This window comes from Podarcis pityusensis, assembly GCF_964106645.2.
Source record: "Podarcis pityusensis genome assembly, chromosome: Z".
NCBI classification, from domain to species: Eukaryota; Metazoa; Chordata; class Lepidosauria; order Squamata; family Lacertidae; genus Podarcis; species Podarcis pityusensis.
In genome coordinates this window covers 24,582,995-24,609,902 of record NC_138044.1, presented here as the reverse complement: position 1 = coordinate 24,609,902, position 26,908 = coordinate 24,582,995, and the positions used below count along the sequence as shown (strand labels likewise).

At 43.9% G+C, this 26,908-nt stretch overlaps 2 protein-coding genes and 1 long non-coding RNA gene across 9 annotated transcripts in view; 2 read left to right on the top strand and 1 right to left on the bottom strand.

Moving 5' to 3' along the window:
• Positions 1 to 18,883, bottom strand: part of LOC308468411 — a 38,108-nt gene extending 19,225 nt beyond the window's left edge. For all 6 annotated transcript variants that reach the window (XR_013981633.1, XR_013981634.1, XR_013981635.1 and 3 more), the window contains exon 1: positions 18,683 to 18,883. This is a non-coding gene — a long non-coding RNA (uncharacterized lncRNA). The remainder of the gene's footprint in view (positions 1 to 18,682) is intronic.
• Positions 4,099 to 5,297, top strand: SERTM2 (serine rich and transmembrane domain containing 2). The gene has a single exon (XM_080990570.1). The coding sequence runs from the start codon at positions 4,383 to 4,385 to the stop codon at positions 4,659 to 4,661; it is 279 nt and encodes a 92-aa protein (XP_080846696.1). The 5' UTR covers positions 4,099 to 4,382; the 3' UTR covers positions 4,662 to 5,297.
• Positions 18,884 to 19,054: 171 nt separating the features above from the next.
• Positions 19,055 to 24,141, top strand: ALG13 (ALG13 UDP-N-acetylglucosaminyltransferase subunit). 2 transcript variants are annotated; one of them, XM_080990567.1, is made up of 4 exons: positions 19,055 to 19,258; positions 20,945 to 21,107; positions 21,782 to 21,920; positions 23,905 to 24,141. In XM_080990567.1, the coding sequence occupies exons 1-4, from the start codon at positions 19,178 to 19,180 to the stop codon at positions 24,011 to 24,013; spliced, it is 492 nt and encodes a 163-aa protein (XP_080846693.1). In that variant the 5' UTR covers positions 19,055 to 19,177; the 3' UTR covers positions 24,014 to 24,141. The 2 variants fall into 2 exon arrangements, with proteins under 2 accessions (XP_080846693.1, XP_080846694.1); XM_080990568.1 differs by lacking the exon at positions 19,055 to 19,258 and adding an exon at positions 19,432 to 19,476.
• Positions 24,142 to 26,908: the final 2,767 nt, after the last annotated feature.

Below are 26,908 nucleotides of genomic sequence, written 5' to 3'. Positions count from 1 at the left end.
TCTGCCCCTGGCCCTTCTGATCTAGTTGATTCCTCTGCAGAAAAGAACATTTGCAGCGTGGGTTTATCTGTAGCCCTACCATGCTCCCTACAAGAACTTTACTGTTCACAAAAAGAAACTCTATTGTACGCAAAGAAATGGGCTCTTCGGCAAAAGAAAACAAGGAAGCCCTTGTGCAAGGAAGCATGCACAGACTTTTCAGCTGGGTCTATTCATTCAAATCGATTTGACTCCCCCATAATTTATTTGATCCGTATATGCAAAGCCTCCCCTGTGGCATTCCTTATAATCTTCTACAAGTCAGGAGGTGTTCTGCATGAAGATTCCCTCTTGCCCTCATCACAGAGCATTCCCTGACACAGAAGACAAGGCAGGAAGTCCATGCACACACATAGTTTTGTGAGCAAATCAGATTCTTCCCTTGCAAGGAACTGAGCAACTACTCTTAAGACTGGAGCATAAAACGAACCACAGGCATCCATGCTAAACTCCCAGCCTCATTGAATTATCTCCACTCCTTAATCTCTTCCATTTATTAGAAGTGCCTTGTAGAGGCTCATTAATTTGGGGCTCTTGTTTCGTAATTGATTATTACACATGAACTTCAGGTTAATAACTTTAGCATAATGCCACCTAATTTTCAGAAGTAACATCTGTGACGCATATTATTTCATTACCAAAAATGGTCTGTTAGGATTTGATGTGAACTCTGCCTTTTACAGCAGAAAGAGCTGCAGAAGACAAGAGAGGTGGCTGTCACCACTGTCATGCCACACACCCTCCTCTGCCAGGGGGTGCTCTGCCACCACCCAAAACTACCCTGTACCACTTCTCGCTCTTAACAAGACGTATGGCTCTGAGCTGTGTTTCTTATGGGTAACTCTATAACCTGCTTCCACCCCAAATTATATTTATCTGAATAAGTGGGTGGGGTATAATAATAATAATAATAATAATTCCCCTAATGTTAGCAAAGTATGAGGCATGTGGTATAAAGCAATTAATTTATGGAAGAGGAATCATAAACAATGGCTGTGCGATTGAGGATTGTACCTAAGCACATAGTTTCAATCTGTTTATCTTATTTGTTGCTTTATTTTATATACAACAGTAGCTACTATAATACTGATACTATATTATATGACTAACCCTGCTTCACATCCGCCACCAACTCTCACACAGTCTATCACCCACCCCCAAATGCAACTCCGCTGTCAACTCAACTCTCAACTGACTCCAAATCTCTCAGACTAGTATTCAAACTCCCTTTCAAAACTCCCAACCAATCACTGCTCACTATCAGCATTCCAAACTCATCCCCTCCCTCTCATCTTAGTTCCTCTAATTTCTTTTTTTTATTAATTGCATTTATATGCCACCTTTTTCTCCAAAGAGCTCAAGGTGGTTCTCTCCCCGCCCCCATTTAATTCCCACACCAACCCTGTGAGATAGGTGAGTCTGAGAGGCAGTGGCTGGCCCAAGATCACCCAGTGAGTTTCATGGCTAAGTGGAAATTTGAACCCTGGCCCTAGTTTAACCCTTTAACCAGTACATCACACTGGCTCTTACCTATGCTTACCAATGTGCTTATAATGTACAAAAACACCTGAACCTTGCAATCACATTTAACCTCTCCATATTGCAACCCATGTCATGATATTCAATAGGATCCAATTGCTTCCTCCAATAGTAAACTCGGTACCCCTTTGCTAGTAAGGAGAAACAAGAGGGAGACACCAGGATGCTCAAGGGAACCTTGAAGTTTGCAGAAATACTGAAAAAACAACAACAACAACCACCTAATGTCAACTAACCATTTTCAGTGGCAGCTAAGGTGTAGAGGAATGTGAATGAGCTGGCTTGAGCCCATCACAGTTGGGGTATGATGGAGAAAGGCATGGCTGGCTGCAACTCTGAAAAGGACTCAAGCACGCTCCTGTTAGGGAGCAATACTGTAAACTTTTGTTGCAGAGCCCGTTTGCTATCTCTACTTAACTTCTGTGTGATTTGTAGTCTGATCACCATATTTAAATGGGTACACTTATTTATGCCATTTTAACGTGCATGTTCTAGACAGTAATTCAATTATCTATGCAAGTCCTTAGATATCTTGTACACTGCTAGATCTCAGAGAGTAGACACAGTATAGTACTCTCTACCTGAGCTGTAGGTAGAATGCTTATGGCTGACTCCGTGCGTATAGAATGTGTTTAACAGTGTGTTAAATAAGGCAAATGGAGTTTTCTCTGGCAGGGCTAGATTAGGTAATTAAGATTGTGCTTTGGATGACTTAACTGTGGTATAGACCAGGCAAATAATCAAAGTACTATTACGTACAGGAGTTCTCATGTATTACTGCCAAGACTTACTCCTGGTTTATGCGCTAAGGAGGGTCACAAGTTCAAACTATAACTTTGTTCTTTGTGTCCCAAGTCTGGGCTTAACCTTCAAGAGCATTTTTAAAACGACGGCAAGGCTGAACTCCTCGGTAGCACATCTTTGCTCCTGCTTCCGACAGACATTCATAAAAACATCTGGGAAAGCTTATACACGTACAGACTGTACATCCATGGGTTCCGTCGGTATGACAGGGGGAATAGACCATTTGTATGGAGCCTACACACAGAACAGTTTATATGTGTGATGAATACACATAAGAGTGCAAGAGCAAGGACAATGGGTGTGATCCCATCCCTCCTACATGTGCTCATTTTCAAGTGTGAACTGGAATCTGGCCAGCCAACCTATATCTTTTAATTAGTGCAGTGCAAAAGAAAAAGAGGGACGCAGGTGGCGCTGTGGGTTAAACCACAGAGCCTAGGACTTGCCGATCAGAAGGTCGGTGGTTCAAATCCCTGCGACGGGGTGAGCTCCCGTTGCTCGGTCCCTGCTCCTGCCAACCTAGCAGTTCGAAAGCATGTCAAAGTGCAAGTAGATAAATAGGTACCGCTCCGGTGGGAAGGTAAACGGCGTTTCCGTGCGCTCCTCTGGTTCGCCAGAAGAGGCTTTGTCATGCTGGCCACATGACCCAGAACGCCAGCTCCCTCGGCCGATAAAACGAGATGAGCGCCGCAACCCCAGAGTCAGCCACGACTGGACCTAATGGTCAGGGGTCCCTTTACCTTTAAAAGAAAAAGTGAACAATAAATCTTGCCCCTGATTTTCCACCAATTAATGGGAGAAGAAATTGCATCCAACAGGGTGGGGGGTGGGGGTGGGAATCAGTAAAATTTTAATGGACTGGGTATAGGGTTTTGGGTGTGCTTCTGTTATTGCTGAGGTGGCTGAGAGGTGCATGCAAGTGCCATTAATTTGGGTTGAGTAGACCATTGAAGTTAATGGAAACTGCTAAATTAAGGACATTAAATTCAGCAGGCCTACTCTGAGAACTTGGTTGGATGCAACCCTTTCATTCTGCAAATCATCCCTCCTTTTGTCTGCACTAAACAGGCTTTCCTAGGGTGCTCATGCTTCAGTCAAAGCTCATGGGAAAAAAACCCTGAGAAAACTCCTCCTAGACATTTTTCTCAGATCAGGAACTGTGGACAGCATGGGAACCTGCAGAGAACTGGACAAATATTTAGCCTTTGGCCACATTGCAGTGATAAGGGAAGCTCAAAACCCAAGGCTGAAGGAAGTTCTAAAGGAATTTAAAAATTACTGTGAGAATGAAGCAGATAAATTGAAGCCTTATTTGCAGAGGAAGAGAACTTATGAGAAACTGCGAGTACAGATTTTGGCAGCGCAGTAATTTTCCCTTTTATTACCAAGAGATTCTCTACAATCAAAAAGATTATGTGAAAGTTTGCTTAATAATATAGTCTCTCTCTCTGTCTTTTTATATCTTTATAGAAATATCATGTTGGCTACTGGTACTGCTGTCATTTTGGTCATCTGAAGGTGGGAAGTGGAAAAACACCAGACTCTAGTTCTTCTGAATATAGTCACTGATGTTTGCCTTCTAGTGAAGACAGGAGTCTGCTTCCAAAAGTAACCAAAGCAGACTTTTGCAAGGTAACTCATGGATCTGTGAGCCATTGGGTGACACTGTTGGTAGGAGATCCTTACCCCCCAAACTCCATTGAGACGTTTATTCCTTACTGAAGAGAACACAAATATTTTTCAGCCAGGAAGGTTTTTTTAAAAGTAGAAAAAAACCACCACCCAGAAGGAACCTTTGATTGATTCTGCCATTTCCTTAGGCAAAGCCATGTGAGAAGATGACCCTCTGATGAGAACTATTCCTCTATACAAGGCAAAGACTTCAGCCCATCCAATATTGATGCATGAATTACCTCCTAATCTAATCTTTAAGACACTATCAAAGAAGAAGTAAGGAATTCATGAGTGAACAGAGAAAATGGAAAAGGCCTGAGTAAGAAATGACTGAGGTCTATTTCAGATTCCGTGGAAATCTTACTGGTCGTGCCCACCCACCCCCAACCCTGGCTACAGGAGTGGCAAATGCAGATAAATACTCCAACTTGTATATGTATGTAGGGTTGTTTCTGACCCTACTGGCCATCCTACTCATTCTACTTTTCACCATGCTCCTGCGTCTGAAACACGTCATCTCCCCTATTACCACATCTCCAGAGAGCACCGAGAACATCCAGCAGTTTACAGATGTTGAAATGCATGGCAGGATCCCCAGTACTTAGTGGGCTGGAGGCTGGGAAGCAACTGGTTGCAAAAAAAGATTGTCTGTGATGAGAAACCAATTTCATATGGTGGAGCGTGTGGAGTGGAAGTTCTGGACAGCCTTGAGGGATGCACTGGCAGAGGGTTGGCCTGGATGGCCTTTGAGGTCCTTTCCAACTCAGTGATTCTACATAGAATTCAGTTTGCCTTGGAAATGGCAAGACAAGTATCCAGCAAGCTTAGCTTGACACTAAGAGCTGTAAGCAGCATGTGCTGTGACGTTTGGTTTCAAACAACCTACATATAGACATATGGAGCTGCTTTATAATGAGCTGGTATAATCTGGCCCTGTACTCATCGTTCTGGACTGATAACAGCTCTCCAAAACAGCCCAGGTGACTGGTTTTTTTGCTGGAGAAAATAGAGGACTCCTGGACTTAACGATGAATAAAAGCAATAGAAGGAACTAGCACTGTATCAAAACCTGTTTGCCTATTTCTCCCTCTGTGAAAGAGGTTGCAGGTTTATCTGCCTCATTCTCAGGACACTTGAGCACTTCTTCAGAATTCTGGTAGCTGTAGAATTGAGATACCCTTGGGTGGTATGGGAGCTTTTCATTCCAATAAACACTTCTCGGTGCTTCTGCAGCCTCCCTAGCTGCCTGTGCTTCTGAAAGAGCCCCATGGGAGAAACTACCGTATTTTTCGCTCTATAAGATGCACCAGACCACAAGACACACCTAGTTTTTGGAGGAGGAAAACAAGAAAAAAAATATTTTGAATTTCAGAAGCCAGAATAGCAAGAGGGATCCCTGAGCAATGAAAGCAGCAATCCCCTTTGCTGTTCTGGCTTCTGGGATAGCTGCACAGCCTGCATTTGCTCCATAAGAAGCACACACATTTTCCCCTTACTTTTTAGGAGGGAAAAAGTGAGTCTTATAGAGCAAAAAATACGGTACTTCATGACTTATTTCTGGGTTTTAATTGAAGCATGGGAAACCTAGGAAAACTATTACTGAGTACCTGAGACTGCTGTGCTTACAGATTTTATTTCTAAGAGATATATTTCCTTTTTAACCTTTCCACACTGATTTCTTTAAAAGTACAAAGACTTCACTTTAAAAAAACCAGTTGTCAGGTGCACAGTGGGCAACCTCCTCACCTTCCCACACCTTAAGAAAAGCCCAGCTGATGATGTCATGGCATTGCCAGGAAGGGCACCCAGAAAGGCTGCAGAGCACAGACTACTGGGGAGATGATTTGTAGAGTGATATAAAGCACACTCACAAACAACTCTAGGCCACCTTGAAGGTAAGTGCAACAAAAACAAAACAAATCTCCCCACAGATTCTTTTTAATGCAATTTCTTGGGATAAATGCAGGAGAATTTTTCAGTAGAGCATGAGAAGCAATATAAGCATTAACCACAAGATTAAATACTATATAGCTTCATAGCTTTTCTTGGTTATAACCAGAACCAGTGCATAATACAGTGTGAGTGATGTATTCTTGAAGGTCATCTTTGCACCCAAAGAGATTCTGTCTCTGCTAACATGAACAGTGGCTTGGTAATTCTGCATGGCTCACCACAGGAAAGCAAGGAAGTCCTAAATCTTTCTCTCTCAAGTGATTTGCAAAATCTAGCTTTCCTGCAATATACACATTCCAGTACAGCATTCTGTTCCAAGACCAGAACAACTCTAAAGAATGAGTTCCTGGTTCACTTAAACTGCAGGAGCCAATCCCCATTGAATAGATTAGTTTGTTCCACTAAAATTAACAGGAACTGCTGTGTATGTGTCCTATGCACTAGGATCTCCGGATTGGCAAAAATAACATTCACACTTTTGGACACTGATTTGCCAATCTATCAATGAGTTGGGCAACCTGCACTGGCTCCAACTGAAAAATAATAATGCTAAAATACACCCTTTCTTTAATCCATCTGGATACTATTCCCTCTATTTCAGGTTCCTTCCCCAAATCTTTGAGGCCTCTTGGCTTTCGATGTGACTGTGGTACCAATTGGTGCCTTGTGGTTTCCTCTGAAAGGACAGCCCTGCTGGATAAAACCAAGGACCCATCTAATCCAGCACCCAATTCTCATAGTAGCCGGCCAATGGGAAGCCCATGAGCAGGACATGAGCACAACAGCACTCTCCCCACTTGTGATCCCCACCCCACCCCACCACACCCCACCCTCTTGGCATGCCACCTCTGATACTGGAAACAATAAACAGCTACAATGCTCCTGCTTCTCTCTGCTGCCCAGGTCAGACCTGGCTCAGGAGCACAGCTGAGGCTGGGTGTGAGCGCTCGCTTGGGGGCAGCAGGGGATGGCGGCCCCCTCAATTTTGGGGGGGGGGAGGCTCAGCCTCCTGCCTAGAAATATTAAGGGAGCTGAAGCCCCTTCTGCCCCCACAGCTGGCGTTCCTCCTTGCTACTGCTGCAACTCCCTGTCCATGTGTTCTTTTGTGTGGACCTTGTTCATAAAAACAGACACAGGGAATAGTAGTAGTAGTAGTAGTAGTAGTAGTAATAATAATAATTTATTTGTTTATATGCCGCCCATCTGACAGGGTTACCCCAACCACTCTAGGCAGCTTCCAAAAAATTAAAACACAATGCGACATCAAAGTGCAAGACTAGTCACCTCTTGCTGGCAAGCAAGCTGAACAAGGTGAATGGGCAGTGACTGCAAAAAGGAAAGGAGGAGAGCCTGCGGACTCTAAAAGTGGGCAATGGGGTCCCTTCTGGGAAATGGGGCCTGATAAGCACCCAACAATGCCTACCCTGAAAATTTGACACTGCCAAATAAATGAATATACAAGGTGGAGAAAAGTCTTTCAACTATAATGGGTCTTGGGGGGCAGCACTCAGGAGGTTATTCTTAGCAGGTGAGTAGAGGTATTATTGCCAATATACAAGCATATCTCTTTTAAATGTTCTTTCAGAGTGAGCACCTGAAGCTTACCTAGCAACAGAATCCATCTGTATAGCCGTGTGCTTATGAATTACACTAACTAATCAGCTAACGCAGTCCTCTTTGTTGTTTTTTTCATTAGAAGGTGATATCTGCAAAGCCATCTGTGTTAGGTGTGTAACATTTCAGGGACATGAACTAATCTCAGCTCCATTTTGCAATCTAGCCTAGAAATAAAATCCCAGAGGGTATTCTACTATATAGCATTCATCTGCCAATTCCCCTCTCTCCATGAAGTGCAAATTCCCCAAACCTGAGCCACGCTAAAATTAGCAGTCATACACACACTCTTGCTTATGACAATAACAAGACCATGTTTCATCCAATGCTCTGGAAATGATGGTGTGTTTTGTTTTGTTTTCAAACAAAAGATGGGTGAATCTGTCCATTTCAGTTTCTCCTCCCAGTTTCTCATTTTTTTTCAGTCCTAAGTTTGGTTCTCCACATGTCCATATTAGTTTGTGATTTATTTACTGTATTTTTTAAATACAATAAATTCACCAGCGTTTTAGTGGGAATTTCTCCCAATATACACATTTGTATACAATTTTGCCCAATACACTTTTTTTTTCAAAGCAGTTTTCCCTAAATTAATATGTTTGTGTATATTATTTTTTACTAATATTTGCATTGTCATGCACACTTTGCTGCAGTATACGCAGTTTTGTACAACATTACTTGTCTGGAGATCTGCATTGCAAAATTCAGAGATGACTGGGTTTGCTTATTGTTCTGGAAAATTTGAATGAGGCAGGTTTGCCTTTAAATGCTAATTTCCCCTCAACCACTATTTTTAATACACACACATGGTTCATTCTTGATGGGGTGTTACTTTTCCCTTGGGAGTTTGGGCTAATATTGTGTATGGGGTGGGGGACTACTAGAATACAGCTGCTCCTATTTATATCCATAGCACCAGCTTTATGCAACCCTTCTGATAAGCAATTATCTCTGTGCAACCTAAGCTCGGTCTCCAAAGCACTGAAAGAAAGCCAAGGCCATAGTATCTGCTTTGCATGCAGGTGTTCAGCACAATGAGTTCTTTTTCATATACTGTAACCATCAGAGAATTACCTGTGAGATTTCCCCCCACACTGTAAATTTTAAAAAACCTGACTGTATATTAAACTATATATTGTATGCAGGATTAATACTTAACATTGTCAGAAATTACAATCCTATTTATCATTATAAATATCCATATTTTCCTGTCTAACGTATTGTGTCCTTTAGTGAATTAGGGGAGGTTGGTCACTGCATAGTGTGAGCATTCGAAATACCACGCTGGGGAATGTCACATTGGGATGAAAAGTCAACCAAGTGCTCCAGGCACCTGGACCAATATTGCCCCTTGAACTGTATATGGGCAAGGTCCATTATTCAGTCCAGTCTTTTATGTATATTCCAAGGAGGTGATAGGGTGGGAATCTCCTTACATTGGGAATCCACCATGTGGTTCCAAAGAACATTCACATTTTCTTTGGGACAGTTTGTTGTTGTTGTTCATTTCTATCAATTCTTTATTTGCAAAATGTAGACACTCATACACACACCTCGCCCTGGCCCTTCCAATGCATTTGGAATCACTCAGGGCAGCTTAAAATATAATTTAAATACTACCCCACAAAAGGAATCAAACAATCAGAAATGGGCAGCAAGGTTTGGATTTCGTTCAACAGGGAAGTTTTAACCAATCTGGGCAGGAGGGGGAGTAGGTGGGTGGAGAATTGTAAGAGGGTGTCAGGTGTATTTTCTGAGTAAGGCAGAAAGGAGCCTCACTGCCTTTACAGATGCAGGATGCACTGTAATAATGAGAGGTCATCATCACTTGTCCACACCCAAGCAAACATTCATAAATCCTTTATGCACAGAAAAGGATACCTCAGTTTGCCCAGAATCTCCCATCACACCTAGTTTGTGAGGTCATAGGTGGCAGCTATCCAAAACATTTCCCCTCTCTAGGCCTAGAGCCCAGCATCCTAAGATAAGCATAGTACAGCACAGCACAACACAGCACAGAAAAGCATAGTATCAAAGCAAGCCAGTTAGCATATATCAAAGCAAGGAGACATAGACATATACGACCTCATTCTTGCCACAACTACTCATTAATTTGGGGTTATGCTGACTACCAAGATGGTGTTTGCAGGCCTTCTGGATCATTTCACTTTGGTTCAACACACTATTTTTCTGCCTAAGAGGAAGTATAAGGTTGTGCTCACAGACAGAAACCAACCAAGCTGGAAGCTGAATCTTACTTCAGCACTAGGGACAGAGAAGATGGCAACATCTACTGCACTGGTCTTCAACTGGTGGGTTGGGGCCACTACTAGGGAGTGACCTGAAGTAAGGTGGGTTGCAAGAACAGCACTACTACCATACAAACACTTGGTTTAAAAAGAAAAAAGAAATGGGTCCTCAAATACATGCTTGATTTAAAGGTGAGTCCTGGGTAGGAAGAGGCTGTACCCAAGGCAGCAGGTTAGTTTTGTCCCCCAGCAGAGAGAAATGCCTCAGTGGAAGACAGGGGTGTAGCTTGGGGGGGTGCGCTGCTGGGGTGATGGACCCAGACACATTTTTCTGGGGGACACTGGCAGGGTGGTGTGAGGAGAACACAATAGGCACGTGTCCTTCCAATCTGTCTTATTGCCCTGGGCACCATGAAGAAACAGTCCGTCACTGGTGGCGGAGATTGGAAGCAGAAGGCTTGTTCCATCATCTTTACTGGGGCACCAGCACTATCAAGGACCACTGCCTGTTAACTGTGTTCAACAGCTGTTGAAGAATTCATTCCCGAGTTTGATTCCACCCCTCTAACCCTTCCTACCTCTATTCCCTTCTTTGTCTTTTGAAAAAATAAAATAAAAAAGCCTTCAGGGGAGGGGCTGTCTTGCTTTAATTGAGTGCATGTAAGCCACTTTTGGCAGGGATGTGGGTGGCGCTGTGGTGTAAACCACTGAGCCTCTTGGGCTTGCCGACTGGAAGGTTGGCAGTTCGAATCCCCGTGAAGGGGTGAGCTCGCGTTGCTCGGTCCCAGCTCCTGCCAACCTAGCACTTCGAAAGCACATCAAAGTGCAAGTAGATAAATAGGTACCACCCCCATGGGAAGGTAAAAGGCGTTTCCGTGCACTGCTCTGGTTCGCCAGAAGCAGCTTAGCCATGCTGGCCACATGACCCGGAAAAACTGTCTGCAGACAAACGTCAGCTCCCTCGGCCAGTAAAGCAAAATGAGTGCCGCAATCCCAGAGTCATTTGCGACTGGACTTAACAGTCAGGGGTCCTTTACCTTTTTTAAAGCCACTTTCAGCCAAAGAGTGGGAAGCAAATGCTCTAAATAAATAATGGATAATAAGGAAATGTTGCACAGGCATGTCCACTCTGCCTGACAGGAGCTCTCCAGGGGTACAGGCTACCTGAACCTTTTCACTGAAGATTCTGGAGGCTTCTTAACCAGGTAAATGTAAATTACCATTGAACTGTTGGTTGTACTCTATTGCAGGGCAGATTTTCTGCAGAATGAAATGTGCATTGGAGGACCCTTGTTTATGCTCAAGTGATGCTCACATAGACCTGGGGACAAAGGTGATCCTGGGTTGGCACATATTTTCTCTGATGGGCAGGCTGGGAACTGTTTTATAATTGGTATTCAAGGTTTTAAGGATTTCCTGGGGGATTTGTTCTTTAAAGAAGGATGGCTTTTTTCAGTGTGCCATTCACACCATAATTAGACAAAATGATGGCTTAAACCCCCAGTGGTGAGTAAACACTGTAATTGGTACTCATTTGTGCCAGATAAATCCACAGAGACAATATCCTGGTTCTCTTCATCACAGCCACTTTAATGGGAGAGGCCAAACTAGGGGAAGATTCTCTCATATAGCATCAGCTTAGTTCTTTCAGGTAGGGATTTTTCTTTTTGGTAGGGGAGCGCAGGAGCTACATCAAAATCTACTGGAAGATCTCTGGGCAATTTGCAGTAGATCACAAGCAGTTTCCCCCTGAGTCCAAGTCGTTTAAGAAGAGCAACAACTAAGACACACTACTATGCAATCTTACTAGTCTGACTCATAGACAAACTCTCTATTCTTTGAGCCTCACTGTTGCCTTCCCTTAAACTGGAACTTTATGCTTAAGGGTGCTGGCACAACTTTCTGTTTCATAAAATTGCAAGTTAGTTTCTTTGTTGGTTTCTTTGTTTAATCATTACACAGTCTCAGTGTTCCTAGCCTATGAAATGGGAGTATAAATTGGTTGCTTTTGAGCAGGCCTTGATGCTGTTTTTGTTTTGTTTTTAGTTCTGCATTAGGATCTCCGATCTGCCACCACACAGATGTAGATTAATACTCGGATAAGGTTATTCCACAGCATGACACATGGGGTGCACTAATGCCTCTAATACCCTCAGCTACTGTTTTGCATCAAGCCTGGTTGGTGGAGCTCACTGCTCAAAGTAGATCCTGCAATCCTGCAATCTGCCTGTCCCTTGATGTAAAGCACAATGCTCATTGATGGTGCTACATTTATGCAGGATTAAAAACAATTCTTGGAGCAGAGGTAGTCAACATGATGCAACTCCCAGAAGCCCAGGCCATTGGCCATGCTAACTATGGGCTGATGGGAGTTGTAGTCCAGGTCCAGGAACATGTGGAGCGCACTACGTTGGCTACCCTTGTGCTGGAGTATGCACAATTCTAACACATTTACCTTGCCTTTCCACAATATGGGAACAAGATGGTTATAACAACAATGGTGACACTCCTACTAAAGCATTCATATGCCACTTCAACAGCCCATGGAGAAGCCCGGGAACTGTAGTTTGCTAAGGGTGCTGGGAGCTGTAGCTGTGTGAGAGGTTGCCTAATAATTCACAGTTCCCTTTACCAAACTGCCAGGATTCTTGGAGGGGGCAGCTAAAGTGTAAAAGAGTGTTTTAAATGTATTGTGTGAATGTAACCTACTGCAAGGGGCTTTCAGAGAGAAAGGAGCATGGCACTTTCTGGTGTTTGAGGCTGGTGGAGCAGGATAAGAGATGGTCACAGACAGAGAAGTGTTGGGGTTTAAGAGGAGAAAGATGGGGAGGGAGCCATGCAATTGAAGGGCATTTAAAGTACGTTGCACAGGATCTTTGCGCAGACAAGAAGCCAGTTTAGAATGCAGCATGGTGTGCATCTGTTTGACAGAGATGCAAGGCAAATTTTATATGGGATAATTTTATATGGGATAGTGAATGCGGAAGAGACACAGAAGAGAGGGTGCTTCCCCCAAAAGCTGAAGTAATGCACCGTTATTTAGTCTGATTTACTACATCAGCAGTAAGTAGCACCATGGTGAAGAATTAAGGATCTTAACTCTGATGAAAGAGCAGAGCTCCTGATCTGAGACAAAACCGCCAGCAAAATAAGATCGCCTCAACAGCATTGACAAGCCACTATAGAATCTGGAATGTTAATGAACTAAACGGATTCACTCACCTTGACCACCACGGTCTGTGTATGGAAACAAACACACATCACGGTATGTAACACTTGAAGCTAATTAGCACCTTGGGGCAAGTTGTTTACAAACAGAAAACAATAAGGAACATGACATATATCCCCAGCAGTGCACTGTGCGCTACTAATCCCAAAGTCAGCCAGATCTTTTTCTTTGCTATGTCTTTGGCCTTTCCCATTTTTAAAGGAATGAATCATACTCAGAGAATCTGCTCAAAAGTTGCCCTAAGCACCATTTTGGCAAGGTCTGGGTAAGACATTTTCATGTCCAAGGCGAAGGGCAAGACTGTACCCTCTCCCCTTTCTACATACAGAAGCCAACATACAGGTAGCACTCCCACACGCCCAAGGAAGAGAAGAAGGTACCTTGTATTGTGATGAGTCAGACCATTGATTCATCTAACTCAGTGATGTCTACACTGACTGGCAGTGGCACTCCAGGGTTTTAGACAGGGACATTCCCAGCCCTCCCTGGAGATGCCAGGGATTGAACCAAGGACCACCTTCGTGCAGATCTCTAGCTATGGGCCATGCTGGCTGGGGCTGATGGGAATTGGAGTCCCAAATTGCCCGGAGGGTCACAGGTCAGCCATGCTTGGGCTACACCTCTACAGGCTTTACCCAGGCTATGACTTGCTCTTTGAGATACGTGATGGACCACAGGAAGTTATCTTATAACAAGTCAGATCATTAGTCTATGTTCAGTGTTGTCAACACTGACTGGCAGCAACTTTCCAGGGTTTCAGATGGAGGGCATTCCCAACTCCAGCTAACATTGTGGGGAATCGAATTTGGGACCTTCTGCATGCAAAGCATGTTCTCTACCACTGAGCTGTGGCCACTCCAGGACAGCCCAAAATGCAAGCGAGTTAACATATAAGACTGCATACCCCAATGTATGTTGGACAGATAATAGGGTCACTGTGGGCTTCACAATCTGGTCAAGGGAGAAAGGCACTGATTGACACTTTGCCTAGGCTAACTTTGCTCTGCTACATGAGCAGTCGCTGTTCTGTGGAATAACATTTTCTTCATAGCTGCCAATTCAGAACCCAAAATGCACATATGAGACTTGTTTTTTTAAAAAAACCACAACTAACTGCATCAAGCTCTAAACCTTAACAGAGGGCAATTTGCTTCTATTTGAATCTAGAACTGTCACTTTTCATTCCAGTTTTAAAAGGATGCATTGCAACAAGAACGATCCCTTCAGAGTATGATGACAAGAGCTGAAGTAACTTTTGCACACATTTGCAGCCTGAACACCAGCACTGAAAATCAATCCTCCTTACCTAAGCTATAAGGAGGCAGTGGCAGGGCAAATGAGTAGAGAGGAACAAATATTTTTCGTGCATGAAGAGTGTGATGATCGGTTCAGCAGTGCACACCTACTGGGTAGGAATTTGATTCAGTCCACATATTTAAAAAGGAATCTGCCACCCCCATGGATCCTGCTGCCTGAGGCAGTTGACTCAACTTGCCTCATGGGTGAGCCAGCCCTGCCTACGACCAAATGTTGCAACAGGGAGAGGTCCTGGGTTTCTTCACTGTTTCAGCCAGCCAGCCATCATATCCTCCCCCAGAACACTCCATTCCAGCCCCTCAACAGTCAGCCAGCGCTCTGTGGCCTGCGAGCATACTCAGTTCTCATCCGACTCACTTGATTTTCTTTAAGGTTTTCTGTACTTCTGCAAACTTGGAGGTCCCTCCAAGCCTGCTACTAATTCCCATTTGTGCTTGGATAAGCAAATGCGCTCACAACTCAAACACTGGAAATAGTGGGAATGATACTACTTAAGACTACAATTGGGGTATGCTGCTTATGATAGCTCCCTCCCACCCACTCAGATTACTTGGAAATAGAAGATTAGCATATCTGGAGAGAAAGGAGGATTCTAACTCAACCCTTTCCCTGTGGTACTAGTTTTCTAGCTGCAGGGAGTACAGTGGTACATCTGGATGCGAACAGGATCCGTTCTGGAGCCCCGTTCGCATCCTGAGTAGAGCGTAACCTGCGACTGCGCGTCTGCGTGGGTCGCGATTCGCCATTTCTGTGCATGCCATCATTTTTAGCGTCTGCGCATGCGGCGAAACCTGGAAGTAACGCACTCCATTACTTCTGGGTCGCCACGGAGCGCAACCCGAAAATACTTAACCTGAAGCTACTTCAACCCGAGGTATGACTGTAATTAACATCAGGGAGGACTGAAAAAATGTGTTTACTTTATTCTGCCACTGGGTGTTTAGACCAGCTTCAGTGTGAACATTACTTCTTCTATTAAGTCTGCAGTCTGGACTTTTCATTCAGATTCTTACCCCACCCCACAAATCTATCTTAAAACAACAACATTTAGACTGAATAATAATTATTCTGAAGTAAAGGTTTACTTGTTTATATTTTTATATATTTATTTTGTGATGTTTCAGTTGGTCCATGTAACATTACCATACCTCTGTTGGTTTTGGATTTATCCTTGTGTACAAACACTGTCATCTAGTGGATGGATAAAATTATGTACTTTCTGTCCAGAGATCTTTAATTTATCATAACCGATTAGCTGTTTGCAGGTGCACCTTTATTTTTCAAAGGGGAGAAAGTATATATATATCCCCATAACTTTCAAAAGCCATTGACTTTTGATTTTTATTTACTGTGTTATGCTGTTAGTGTGGTGCCTTTGCAACAGCAGCCATGATGGTTGGTGTTGCAAAGTGCTGTTCCTTTGTCCAGTGTTCAATTTCAAACCACAGAGGCAAGGAAAATGAAATGTCAGGAAAACATGATGTCAGGTGACTGATAGGTGGCTGGATTGCTTCCAAATGACTCTTAAGGACCATCTGCTTTTGGAGTTCCCTGATAGCAACGAGCACCGGCTTGATGAGAATGACAGTGAGATTTAACGCATTACTGACAAGAAAAGGAAGAAAGAAATTGTGCCACTAATTAAAAAACCTATGCCAACGCTAAGGCTGAGGTTCAAAGAAGAACCAGAGAACACCTGGTTGATAAAAAAACACACCAGAGAACACCTGGTTGATAAAAAAAAAAAACCTTCAAGAAATCTGGCACTTAGCCGACACTCATGATGCACCAAGTTTCTTTAAAGCCACAAAGACCATCTATGGGCCAATAATTCATGGCATATGCCCCCTACACTCAACAGATGGTACCACACTTCTAAAAGATAAAGAAGCTATTACACTGTGCTGGAAAGAACACTACCAGCATCTCTTTAACTGCAACTCCCCCATAGCTGTTAAGGTCTTCTCACAAATTCCACAGAAACAAATTAGAGATGAGCTTGCAGTATCTCCAAATCTGGGAGAATTGTGTACAGCTATTAACCAAATGAAAAACAACAAAGCCAGCGGACCTGATGGGATACCTGGTGAAGTCTTCAAAGTGGATGGAACTGAACTTACACAACAACTTCACAAGCTGATTGAAAAAATCTGGGAAAGAGAGGAGATCACAGCAGCCTTTAGGGATGCCAAAATTATCAATCTATTTTAAAAATGTGATAGAATGGATTGCGGAAACTATTGAGGCATCTCTTTATTAGATGCAGCCAGCAAAATTCTTGAAAGGATCTTAGCAAACCGTCTTCTAACAATATCTGAGGCTACCCTTCCTAATCCCAAAATGGTTTTTGACCTTCTAGGGGCACAGTGGACATGATTTTCACCACTCAACATCTTCAAGAAAAATGCAGAGAGCAAAACTAACCCCTGTACAGTGATACCTCAGGTTAAGAACTTAATTCATTCCAGAGGTCCATTCTTAACCTGAAACGGTTCTTAACCTGAGGTGTGCTTTCGCTAATGGGGCCTCCCGCTACTGCTGGCATGCGATTTCCGTTCTTATCCGGGGGCAAAGTTCTTAACCTGGAGCAACCACTTCCTGGTTAGTGGAGTTTGTAACCCAAAGCGTCTGTAACCTTGAGCGTCTGTAACCCGAGGTACCACTGTACATGGCATTTATTGATCTGACTAAGGCTTTTCGACACTGTAAATCATAATGCCCCGTGGACTGTCCTTCTGAAAATTTGCTGCTCAGATAAATTTGTGAACAACATTCAGCTCCTCCATGATATTATGACAGCAGCAATCACAGATAACAATGGCTCTCAAAGTGAACCATTCACAGTGGGATCAGGTGTTAAACAGAGTTGTGTTATCGCCCCCACTCTATTTATTATTTTCATTGCCATGATCCTACACTTTGTCAAAGGGAAACTCCCCACCGGAGTAGAAATCATATATCAAACATATAGATAGCTCTTTAATCTGAATAGGCTGAAAGCAAAGAGTAAGGTTACCATAACTTCTGTCATAGAGCTTCAGTGTGATAATGACAACGTAGTGTGTGCACGCTCAGAGGATGGCCTCCAAGCCATCCTAAATATCTTTGCAGAAGCTTACGAAAAGCTTGGCCTGTTGCTCAACATCCAAAAAACCAAAGTGCTGCACCAACAAGCACAAAAACAACCCCTCTGCAGCTCCACAAATCCAACTCAGTGGTGTAACATTGGAAAGTGTCAATCAATTCTCCTACCAGGGCAGTTATCTTTCCACAAGGGCCAACATTGATGCCGAAATCCAGCATTGCCTCAGCTCTGCGAGTGCGGCTTTCTCCCAAATGACATTCGCAGGGAAACCAAAATGCTTGTATACAAAGCTATTGCACTACCAACCTTACTGTATGCTTGTGAAACATATACCACTTATAAACGCCATCTCCAACTCCTCAAAAGATTTCATCAATGGTGTCTCCAAAAAATTTCACACATCACTTGGGAAGACTGGTGAATTAAAACCAGTGTACTGGAAGAAGCAAAGATCACCAGTGCTGAAGCAATGATTCTTCAACATCAACTTTGTTGGACTGGTCATGTTGTGCGGATGCCTGATTATCGTCTTCCAAAGCAACTACAGTGGTACCTCGGGTTATGGATGCTTTAGGTTGCAGACGCTTCAAGTTACAGACTCCGCTAACCCAGAAATAGTACCTCGGGTTAAGAAATTTGCTTCAGGATGAGAACAAAAATCACACAGCGACGGCAGCGGGAGGCCCCATTAGCTAAAGTGGTGCTTCAGGTTAAGAATGGTTTCAGGTTAAGAACGGACCTCCAGAACAAATTAAGTTCTTAATCTGAGGTACCACTGTACTCTATTCCGAACTTAAAAATGGAAGGGTAATGCTGGTGGTCAACGAAAGAGGTTTAAAGCCTCTCTCAGGGCAAATCTAACAAAATGTAGTATTAACACCAACAACTGGGAAACACTGGCCTGCGAGCGCTCCAGTTGGAGAACAGTCTTGACCAAAGGTGTCATGGATGCTCAAACTCAAGACGCAAGGGAGAAATGTGCTAAGTGGAAGGCACGTTTGGCAAACCCTCACCATGATCAACTCCCGCTCAGAAACCTAGGTCCCCACTGTGGAGGAACGTGTGGATTCAGAATTGGTCTCCACAGTCACTTACGGACTCATTGTTAAAACCATGTTCATGGAAGACAATCTTACTCAGCTATGAGCGATCGCCAAAGAGATGGTCGACCCTGCTCACCTGTCAAACTTGGCCAATTCTTTTTTCTCCCAGGAGCTCCAAATGGCTCTACCCACTCTTCATTGTTATCCTCACAGCAACCTTGTGAGGTAGGTAAAGCTAAGAGAAACAGTGAGTGGCGTGGAAGGTCATCCAATAAATTTCCTGGCCGAGTGGATTCCAACCCTTCACCTCTAAGATTCCTAGTCAGGAACTCTAACCGCTACCTACCACCGTCTTTTGTCTCCGCCAACCTGCGTCTAAAAGAATGGTTTCCAAACGATCTTGAATTTACCCACTGAAACAAGGAGATGCATTTCTCTACACTTTCCTATCTCTGGGCGACTTTTCCCTGCTCAGCTCCCCTCGCAAAGCATACTGGGATTACCATAGATACTGCTCGTTTCAGAAGGGCGCCGGCTTTCTGGTGCGTGGGGAGGTTTTTCCCATCCAAGACGTTACGTGACCTCCGCTCTAGCTTTCCTTCCCTATGGTCACGACGCCTCTCCGCCGGCCATGAAATCCGCCTTTGTCACCGTGGGCACGACCAGCTTCGACGACCTCATCGCCGCCGTGACGGCTCCGGAGGCTCTGCAGGCGAGGCTCTTCCACCTTCTTGCCCTCTCTCTTTTCCCGCTTCTCCCGACTTTGGCCGCCGTCGCTAGGCAACCGCCGGAGGCCAGCGATGGACGGGCGGAAACGGCGCGTGTAGCCGGCGTGGCGTAACATCCGGCATCTTCTAGGAGTTCTGCGAGCCTTGCTTTTTTTCTGAGTCCCTGTCTGGAATGTTGCTTCCAATAAGAAAGGGAACCCCAGTATTGCTCCGCACTTTGCATGGAAGGATATTGGGGGTGGGGGCGAACGTGATAGGTGAAGAAAGACAAAGGTGCAGGATGATTCCTGCCCGTCCTCTAGCTTGGGTTACTCAGAAGTAAATTCCACAGTGATCCATGGAAGAGACTGCACTGTCCATTCACATTATAAGCAGGCATAGCTTCTTCCCGCAAAACGTCTTGGAAGCAGCACTTTGGTTAAGGGCGCCGAGTGTTATTGGGAGACACACGTACACACTATTCCCCTCACAGAGCTAGACTTTCCTGGGTAGGGGTATTATTATTTAGGGGTAAACCGCTCTAAAAATTGGAGGTCCATGAAGGGGAACATGGGAGTGGGGTCTTCTAGCAACTCTGAGCACCCTTAACAGTTCCCATTGTACTTTTGGGGGGTGGTAGTGCTGGTGGAATGTACCTCAGTGGTGCAATCCATGTCACGTTTATCACCAGAAATAAGCACTCTTATTGTTTTAATGCAGGGCTGGGGATCCTGTGACCCTCCAGATATCCCTGGGGGCTTCAGCTTCCATCATTGTCAGGCATACGCCATTCTGGCTGGGGCTGATGGGCAAGCCTGTGCAGAGCTGGTCTGAGGCCCAGGGCAGGAGTCTTAGAATAAACTCCAAAATCCCTGGTGGGCCTCTGTGGGTGACTTAGCCCTCTGAGGCCCAGGGCAAGTGTACCTGGCTGCCTCCTCTCCTTCACGGGCCTGCTGATGGGAGCTGCAGTCCAACATCTGGGCAGCCACAGGTCTTCCATCTCTGTTTTAATGGGAGTTAACAGATACAAGTGGAATATCAGAAGTGTATTAGCAGCCTGTCTGTGCTTGTGTGGCCCTTGATTTAAATATGAATCTGCCTGGTCGAGCAGCAGCCTCCCATCTATGTAGGGATGAATGCACCAAAGCCTAGTGGAATAAATGGGTTTAAGGGAATTTAATTTTGCATAGGATTAGTAAGAGACCAGTACAATTTTATAGCAAAATCTCCACCATTAAGAATGGTGGATAAGAATGGGGGTAAGAATCCCCACTGGATTATGGGGAAACACTTTTGCACACAAATTCTCCCAAATTGTCCCTGCACAGCTACCCTGCTTGCAATACAAAGTCCAAGGCAAGCAGTAACTAATTCACAGAAAATGATATTGAATATGTGGGTTACAGATACAAGATTGCATTACGTACCTAATTAAGGTTAATGCAAATGACAGTTTTATCATACGTGATGTACACTAATTTCATTTTACTGTTTATACATAAAGACTGTCTCACCAGGAAGATACAAGCACACTGATAAGTTGCCAAATGCTCCTATATATTTTTGCGTCTGGCTAGGCTTTATGTACTTGAAGGGGCAAATTAGCTCACACTCGCAGCATCTGATGTGCTATTCTTGCATTTAACTTAAGTCAGTACCAAGTCTGATTGTAATTTCCTTTCCCTCTACAGGTTTTACAGGATCTTGGCTACAGCAGACTTGTCCTTCAGGTTGGCAGGGGCACAGTTTGCCCTGTTTCAACCAGCACACCTACATTTACCCTGGAAGTGTTCAGGTTCAAGAACTCACTCTCTGAAGATGTGCAAACAGCCGATCTAGTCATAAGTCATGCAGGTAAAACTTCTATTTCAATGAGAAAAGTCTTGATTGGCATCAACATATCCCACCACATATGGGATGTTAAACCAACTGTGCTGTATCCTCTCCACCACATTAGTGAGGGTTCCAAGGCTGGCATAGTTTCACATCCTTTCTGATGTTGTGTCAGGATAACACGGGGCTTTTAATTTGGTGAATCAAAGGCCTCCCCAGATCTGGCCCAGTGCCCTTCTGAGGGGCATTTTGTCTGGAGAGAGAGAGGTCTGCAGCATCTTACGGGCTCTTAGCCACCCTTCTACCAAACACAGGATTGCTTTCTTAATATGTGTTTTATGCCCCTCAGTGTAATGTTAAATACATCAAATTAATGGGAGTATGGATGTTTGACAAGGTCAGTCTTCAGAGGAACAAAAGCCCTCAAAAGGTAGATGTTGCTGGATATTCATTTCTAGCCCTGGTGGTCCTTGGCATGAATTCTTGTTCACTGCTAAGTGAAATTGAATGTTGTTGCTGAAGAGACACCTCTTTGCCCTGGCTTTTGACACTTGAGATGTAACACATGTTTCGCTGATTGTAAGTTGTTGTAAACTGTTTTTAGCATTGTGCTTTGATTGTTGTCACCTTCCCTGGGATCTTAGTGTGAAGGGTGGGTAATTTAGTTATTCTTCATTGCTGTTTTACTATTACAGGTGCTGGTAGCTGCTTGGAAGTATTGGAAGCAGGGAAGCCACTACTGGTAGTTGTAAATGACAAGCTTATGGACAATCACCAGTTAGAACTGGCAAGGCAGCTGTGCAGGGATGGCCACCTCTTTTACTGCACTTGCAGGTATGGATCTTCTTTAACACTGTTTTGGTTGCAAGCTTTCCTGCAAACTTACTTACTTTATTATTAAATTTGTATACCGTACTACAGCCATAGGTCTCAGGGCAGTTCACAACACAAAGTTACAAAAACTGTTGAATCAATTTAGTGCTGCAGATCTTAATCACCCTATTTACTGGCTCTTGAGTTACCTGATGTAGAGGCTGTTTAAAGCAATGTGCATCTCATTCCCCCTAACTTGCAGGCATGGCTCTTCTTCAACACCATTTAGTTGCCCTTCTGCAAACTATCCATGTTGACCTTCCTGGAAGTAAGGAAGCAACAATGCATGTCTCAAACCAATGGACTGTGGCAGGAAGAAGAATGTTTACAATCAATGAGTCTTTTCCGGCCATTAAGATACAGCACCTTTTGTATTCTCTGGCTAAAGCCAGAGCCCCAGCTTCAAGGAATAAACATTGATCCTTACAGAGATCCCTTCTTCGTTAGCTTTGGAAGCAGAGTCCAGGTGGTGTCATGACTCCATTGACCTAGACGAGGGGGACTCCAAGGAGGGGATGTTGTAGGAAGCATGTTCATACAGTTCCTGTTGTGCAGGAGCTGGGTACTCACTCTGAGACTTCAAGACCCCTTCTTGGTCACCCCTCTGAAGGTACATAAGCCCCCACCTACCTTGCAGAACTTCAGCAGCCCTGGTTCCAGTCAGTGCCTGGATGGAAGACCGCCTGAGAACCAATCAATGTAAGCTGCTTTAGATTTCATAGTGGAAGAAAGCTGGGGGTATAAATAAGGAAATCCATGAAACACTGAAACAGGACTTGGAAGCTGAGACTTCATGATGGTCACCTCAGCCTCCTGAGCTTGACTTTCACCCTTGGAAGCTGTATAACAAAGATACCAGAAGCACCTTTGTGGGGAGGGTGTTCTGCAGCTTAGGGGCTGCCTCAGAGAATGCCCTCTCCCAGGCCACTACCACCCAAGCTTCTGAAGGCAGAGGAACTACCAAGATGGCCTCCTCTGCTGAACCTAACACCTGGGTGTGTATTTAGGGGGATATGTGAGAAAGAGCAGCAGTTGGAAGACAACCCTTCAATAAATAAAACTCCTGCTCGGTTTCCTTGTCCTCTCTCTAGGGAAAAAAACCCAAAGCAGCCAAACAAGCAAGCAAAACGTTTTTTTCTGCTCTGTGTTCTTCTGAAATGTTATAGTAGATACAGAACTACCACTGAAAAAAGCAGCCTCCACATTTCATTCTTCCACCTAGGACTAGCAGTGCAAAATATATGATACAGAATCATTGCCACTGTGAGTTTCCCTGACCTCAAGGAGCAGCCAGTGAAGTGGCACTCAGAGGCAGGAAAACCTGCAGCTTATTGGAGTGGCATATCACATTTTGTGTTACTGGATGTTACTAGGAAGAAGGGAAGCAGGACTACTATTTATTTATTTATTTAAAATGGTAGCTGCACATTTGCTGTAATGTGCAAATCCAGCTCATGGAAAGCTTGTGAAATTGATCATGGGATCCAGCATGGTGTAGTGGATCTAGTCTGGGTGTAGGGATTACCGTATTTTTCACTCTGTAAGACGCACCAGACCACAAGACGCACCTAGTTTTTGGAGGAGGAAAACAAGAAAAAAAAAATATTCCGAATCTCAGAAGCCAGAACAGCAAGAGGGACCGCTGCGCAGTGAAAGCAGCAATTCCTCTTGCTGTTCTGGCTTCTGTGATAGCTGCGCAGCCCGCATTTGCTCCATAAGATGCACACACATTTCCCCTTACTTTTTAGGAGGGAAAAAGTGAGTCTTATACGGTAAATATTTGCTCAGCCAGGAAGCTCATCAGGTAATCTTGGGCAAGTCACTATAATGTAATCTGTTGTATCTTGCAGGGCTATTTATAAGGGTAAAAGAACTGAATGAACTACCTCTTCCAAAATCGTAATTTTTGTGTGTGGGGTGTTTTTTGGGGGTTATTTTTCTATAGGACCCTTCTGAAGACACTTCAAACATCAGACTTTTCAACCCTGAAGCCTTTTCCTCCTGGACAGCCAGAAAAATTTGCTGCATTCTTGGACAAAGTAATTGGCATTTGAATAAATCAGCTGTAAAAGGAAGCTCACACATTTGAAACTACTCCTGTATATATAATTTCAACATACATGTGTGCTTGCAGTGGCAAATGAAATTAAAATATGGACTGCTTTGCAGCAAAAGAAAACCAGTTCACTGACTTGTAGCTTTGACATGGCCTTAGTGGTCCAGGAAGCAAGCAGTAGCAAAAATCCCCCCTCCTGCCCACCTCTAAACACGCACTTCTTTGCTCAGCCCTATTTCAAATAGGGTACAATGTCATTCAGGTTTTAGACTTTAGATTATGTTTCAGTGTTGAGTTTGCTTGAGGTTACTTTGCCATAAACCATTTAGCAGGCAGTATCCATTTGGATAAGAAAATGCTTGGGGGAATAGGATTTGATAACGGGGGCTATAACGTACAGGTAACTTGCAACTTAACATGCCAGGGATTACATTCCTGGCTATCGTGCGCATAAGCAAAATCACATAAAGCCAGAACACCTCTTAAAAACCATTAAAAAAATTACTCGTCTCCATGGCCTCCTCTGCACCCTCTCCATCTGCCTCTTCACCCAAACACACTCAGTGAAGGCTGCTGGCTTTCATTTTTTCACTCTGTGTGCCATTTCTGCATCATTTTTAATTTACTATTATTATTTTTTGGCAATGTGCTTAAAGCTGTGAGCACATACGTTAAGTAAGTGTAAGTTGCAAGTTACCTGTACATCAGCATTAAGCCTCTATAAGTACCTGAAGTGGAAGCTCAATAAAGATTAGTAAGATCTCTTATGAAAACTGTTTCTGTTAAATATATATTAGCAGTAGGCATGAGCCTTATTCATGCATTATTCACCTGTAGAGCTCTCAGAGCCATTGCCCTGACTTTAACATTATTTGATTTTGATCTCTTACCTGCCCTTCACCCTAAGGGCTAGCACTGCATTCCAATGTCCACAAGTTGTGTGTGGTTGTCTGCGAAAGAAGTGCTAAGTGCCAGCATCTGCTGAGCTTTTAACATGACAGATGAGGTTAGCATAATTTCATGTGTAACCCCTGCTTCCAGCTGCGGTTGCATACTGTACTTTGGGCTAACCCTCTTATGTAACTGCTCAGTTTTATGGCTAAGAGTGAATTTTCGCACAGTTGGCTCTGAAACTGAGAGGAGGAATAATAGAATCACAGAACGGGAAGGGGACCCAAGGGTCATCTAATCCAACCCCTTGCAATGCAGGAATCACAGCTAAATGAGATGATCCAAAGAGAAAAGATGAGGGAAATACTGATATCATACCATAGTTGGGCTGCGTTATATCTACCCTGTCCCCATGAGTTTGTAACAGGTCATCTGAATCCACCTGCAGTCTTCAGAAGATAAATGTTTTCAGTCTTTGTGACTTTCATGATGTTACCAGCTTTCATGTTAATGTGAACATTAAGCCTGAGTTCAGCTAGCCAAGCCTTCAGTGCAAACCAATGGATTGGCAGTTTTCTGCAGAAAATGACCCGGAAGTACATCATGCAGCTCTATCTACTGCTTAAAGGAAAGATTGCTTACACAACCTGTCAACAGTTCACAGATGAAAACCAGGACCTGCTTGTAACACCCTCATTGAAGATCACAGCCCAAGCCCACCCCCCGTTATGATGCACCATGTTGCTGAAGGCCACTTTAACTTTGCTCTAAAGAAGCTTGTCCACTGAATTTAAAGAAAAGAGGGTCCTTTCTGCTTTCATTAAATATACACTAGAATAAAATAACATGAGGCTTGATCAATATGAGAACTACTAGGGCATGGGTGGCAAAGCTTGCACCTTCCAGATGTGGTTGATGGTTGATCTACAGTTCCCATCATCCCTGACCACTGGCCATGCTAGCTGAGGCTGATGGGATGTGGAGTCCTAACAGCATCCCTGTTCCTTGGTGTGCCCGGCAAAGAAAAGTGCAGCCCCACACTATACATTTAAAACATATCCAACACACATTTAAAGCACATGACTTCCCCTAAAGAATCCTGGGAACTGTAATTTGTTAAGGGGGCTGGGAATTGTAGCTATGTTAGCAGGAAACTACAGTTCCCATATTTTGCAGGGGAGCCACATGCTTTAAACGTGCATTGGATGTGCTTTAAAGTCATAGTGTAGATGCCTGCTAAAGTCTGTGCAGGAGTCATATTGTGTGTTATAAACAAATTGGAATGAATGCTTAATAAGTATCAATCAATTGTTATCTCACATTTCCGAGTGCAATTCTCATCACTTTGTACTGTGAAAATTTGATGGAGGGGGCAGGGTATATTTGTGTTTAAAATATAAGCACCTGTAATTAAAACATGCAATAAAACAACCTCATTAAAAACAGCACTATAATTGAAACAGGAGACTAGCCCCAACCAGTGGTCAAGGGTGATGGGAATTGTGGTTCATCAACATCTGAAAGGCCACAGGTTGTTCTAGTTACTTCTCCTTATCCCTTCATCTGCTCATTTCCATTCCATAAGCTTTAGCTATGAGTACAGTGGTACCTGAGGGACGCAGGTGGCACTGTGGTCTAAACCACAGAGCCTGGGGCTTGCCAATCAGAAGGTCAACTGTTTGAATCCCCACGATGGGGTGAGCTCCTGTTGCTTGGTCCCAGCTCCTGCCCACCTAGCAGTTTAAAAGCACGTCAAGTGCAAGTAGATAAATAGGTACCACTCCAGCAGGAAGGTAAACGGCATTTCCCTGCGCTGCTCTGGTTTCTCCAGAAGCGGCTTAGTCATGCTGGCCACATGTCCTAGAAAAACTGTGCGGACAAATGCCGGCTCCCTCGGCTAGAAAGGTGAGATGAGCACTGCAACCCCAGAGTCGTCTGCGACTGGACTTAACAGTCAGGGGTCCCTTTACCTTTTTACAGTGGTACCTTGACTCCCAAAATG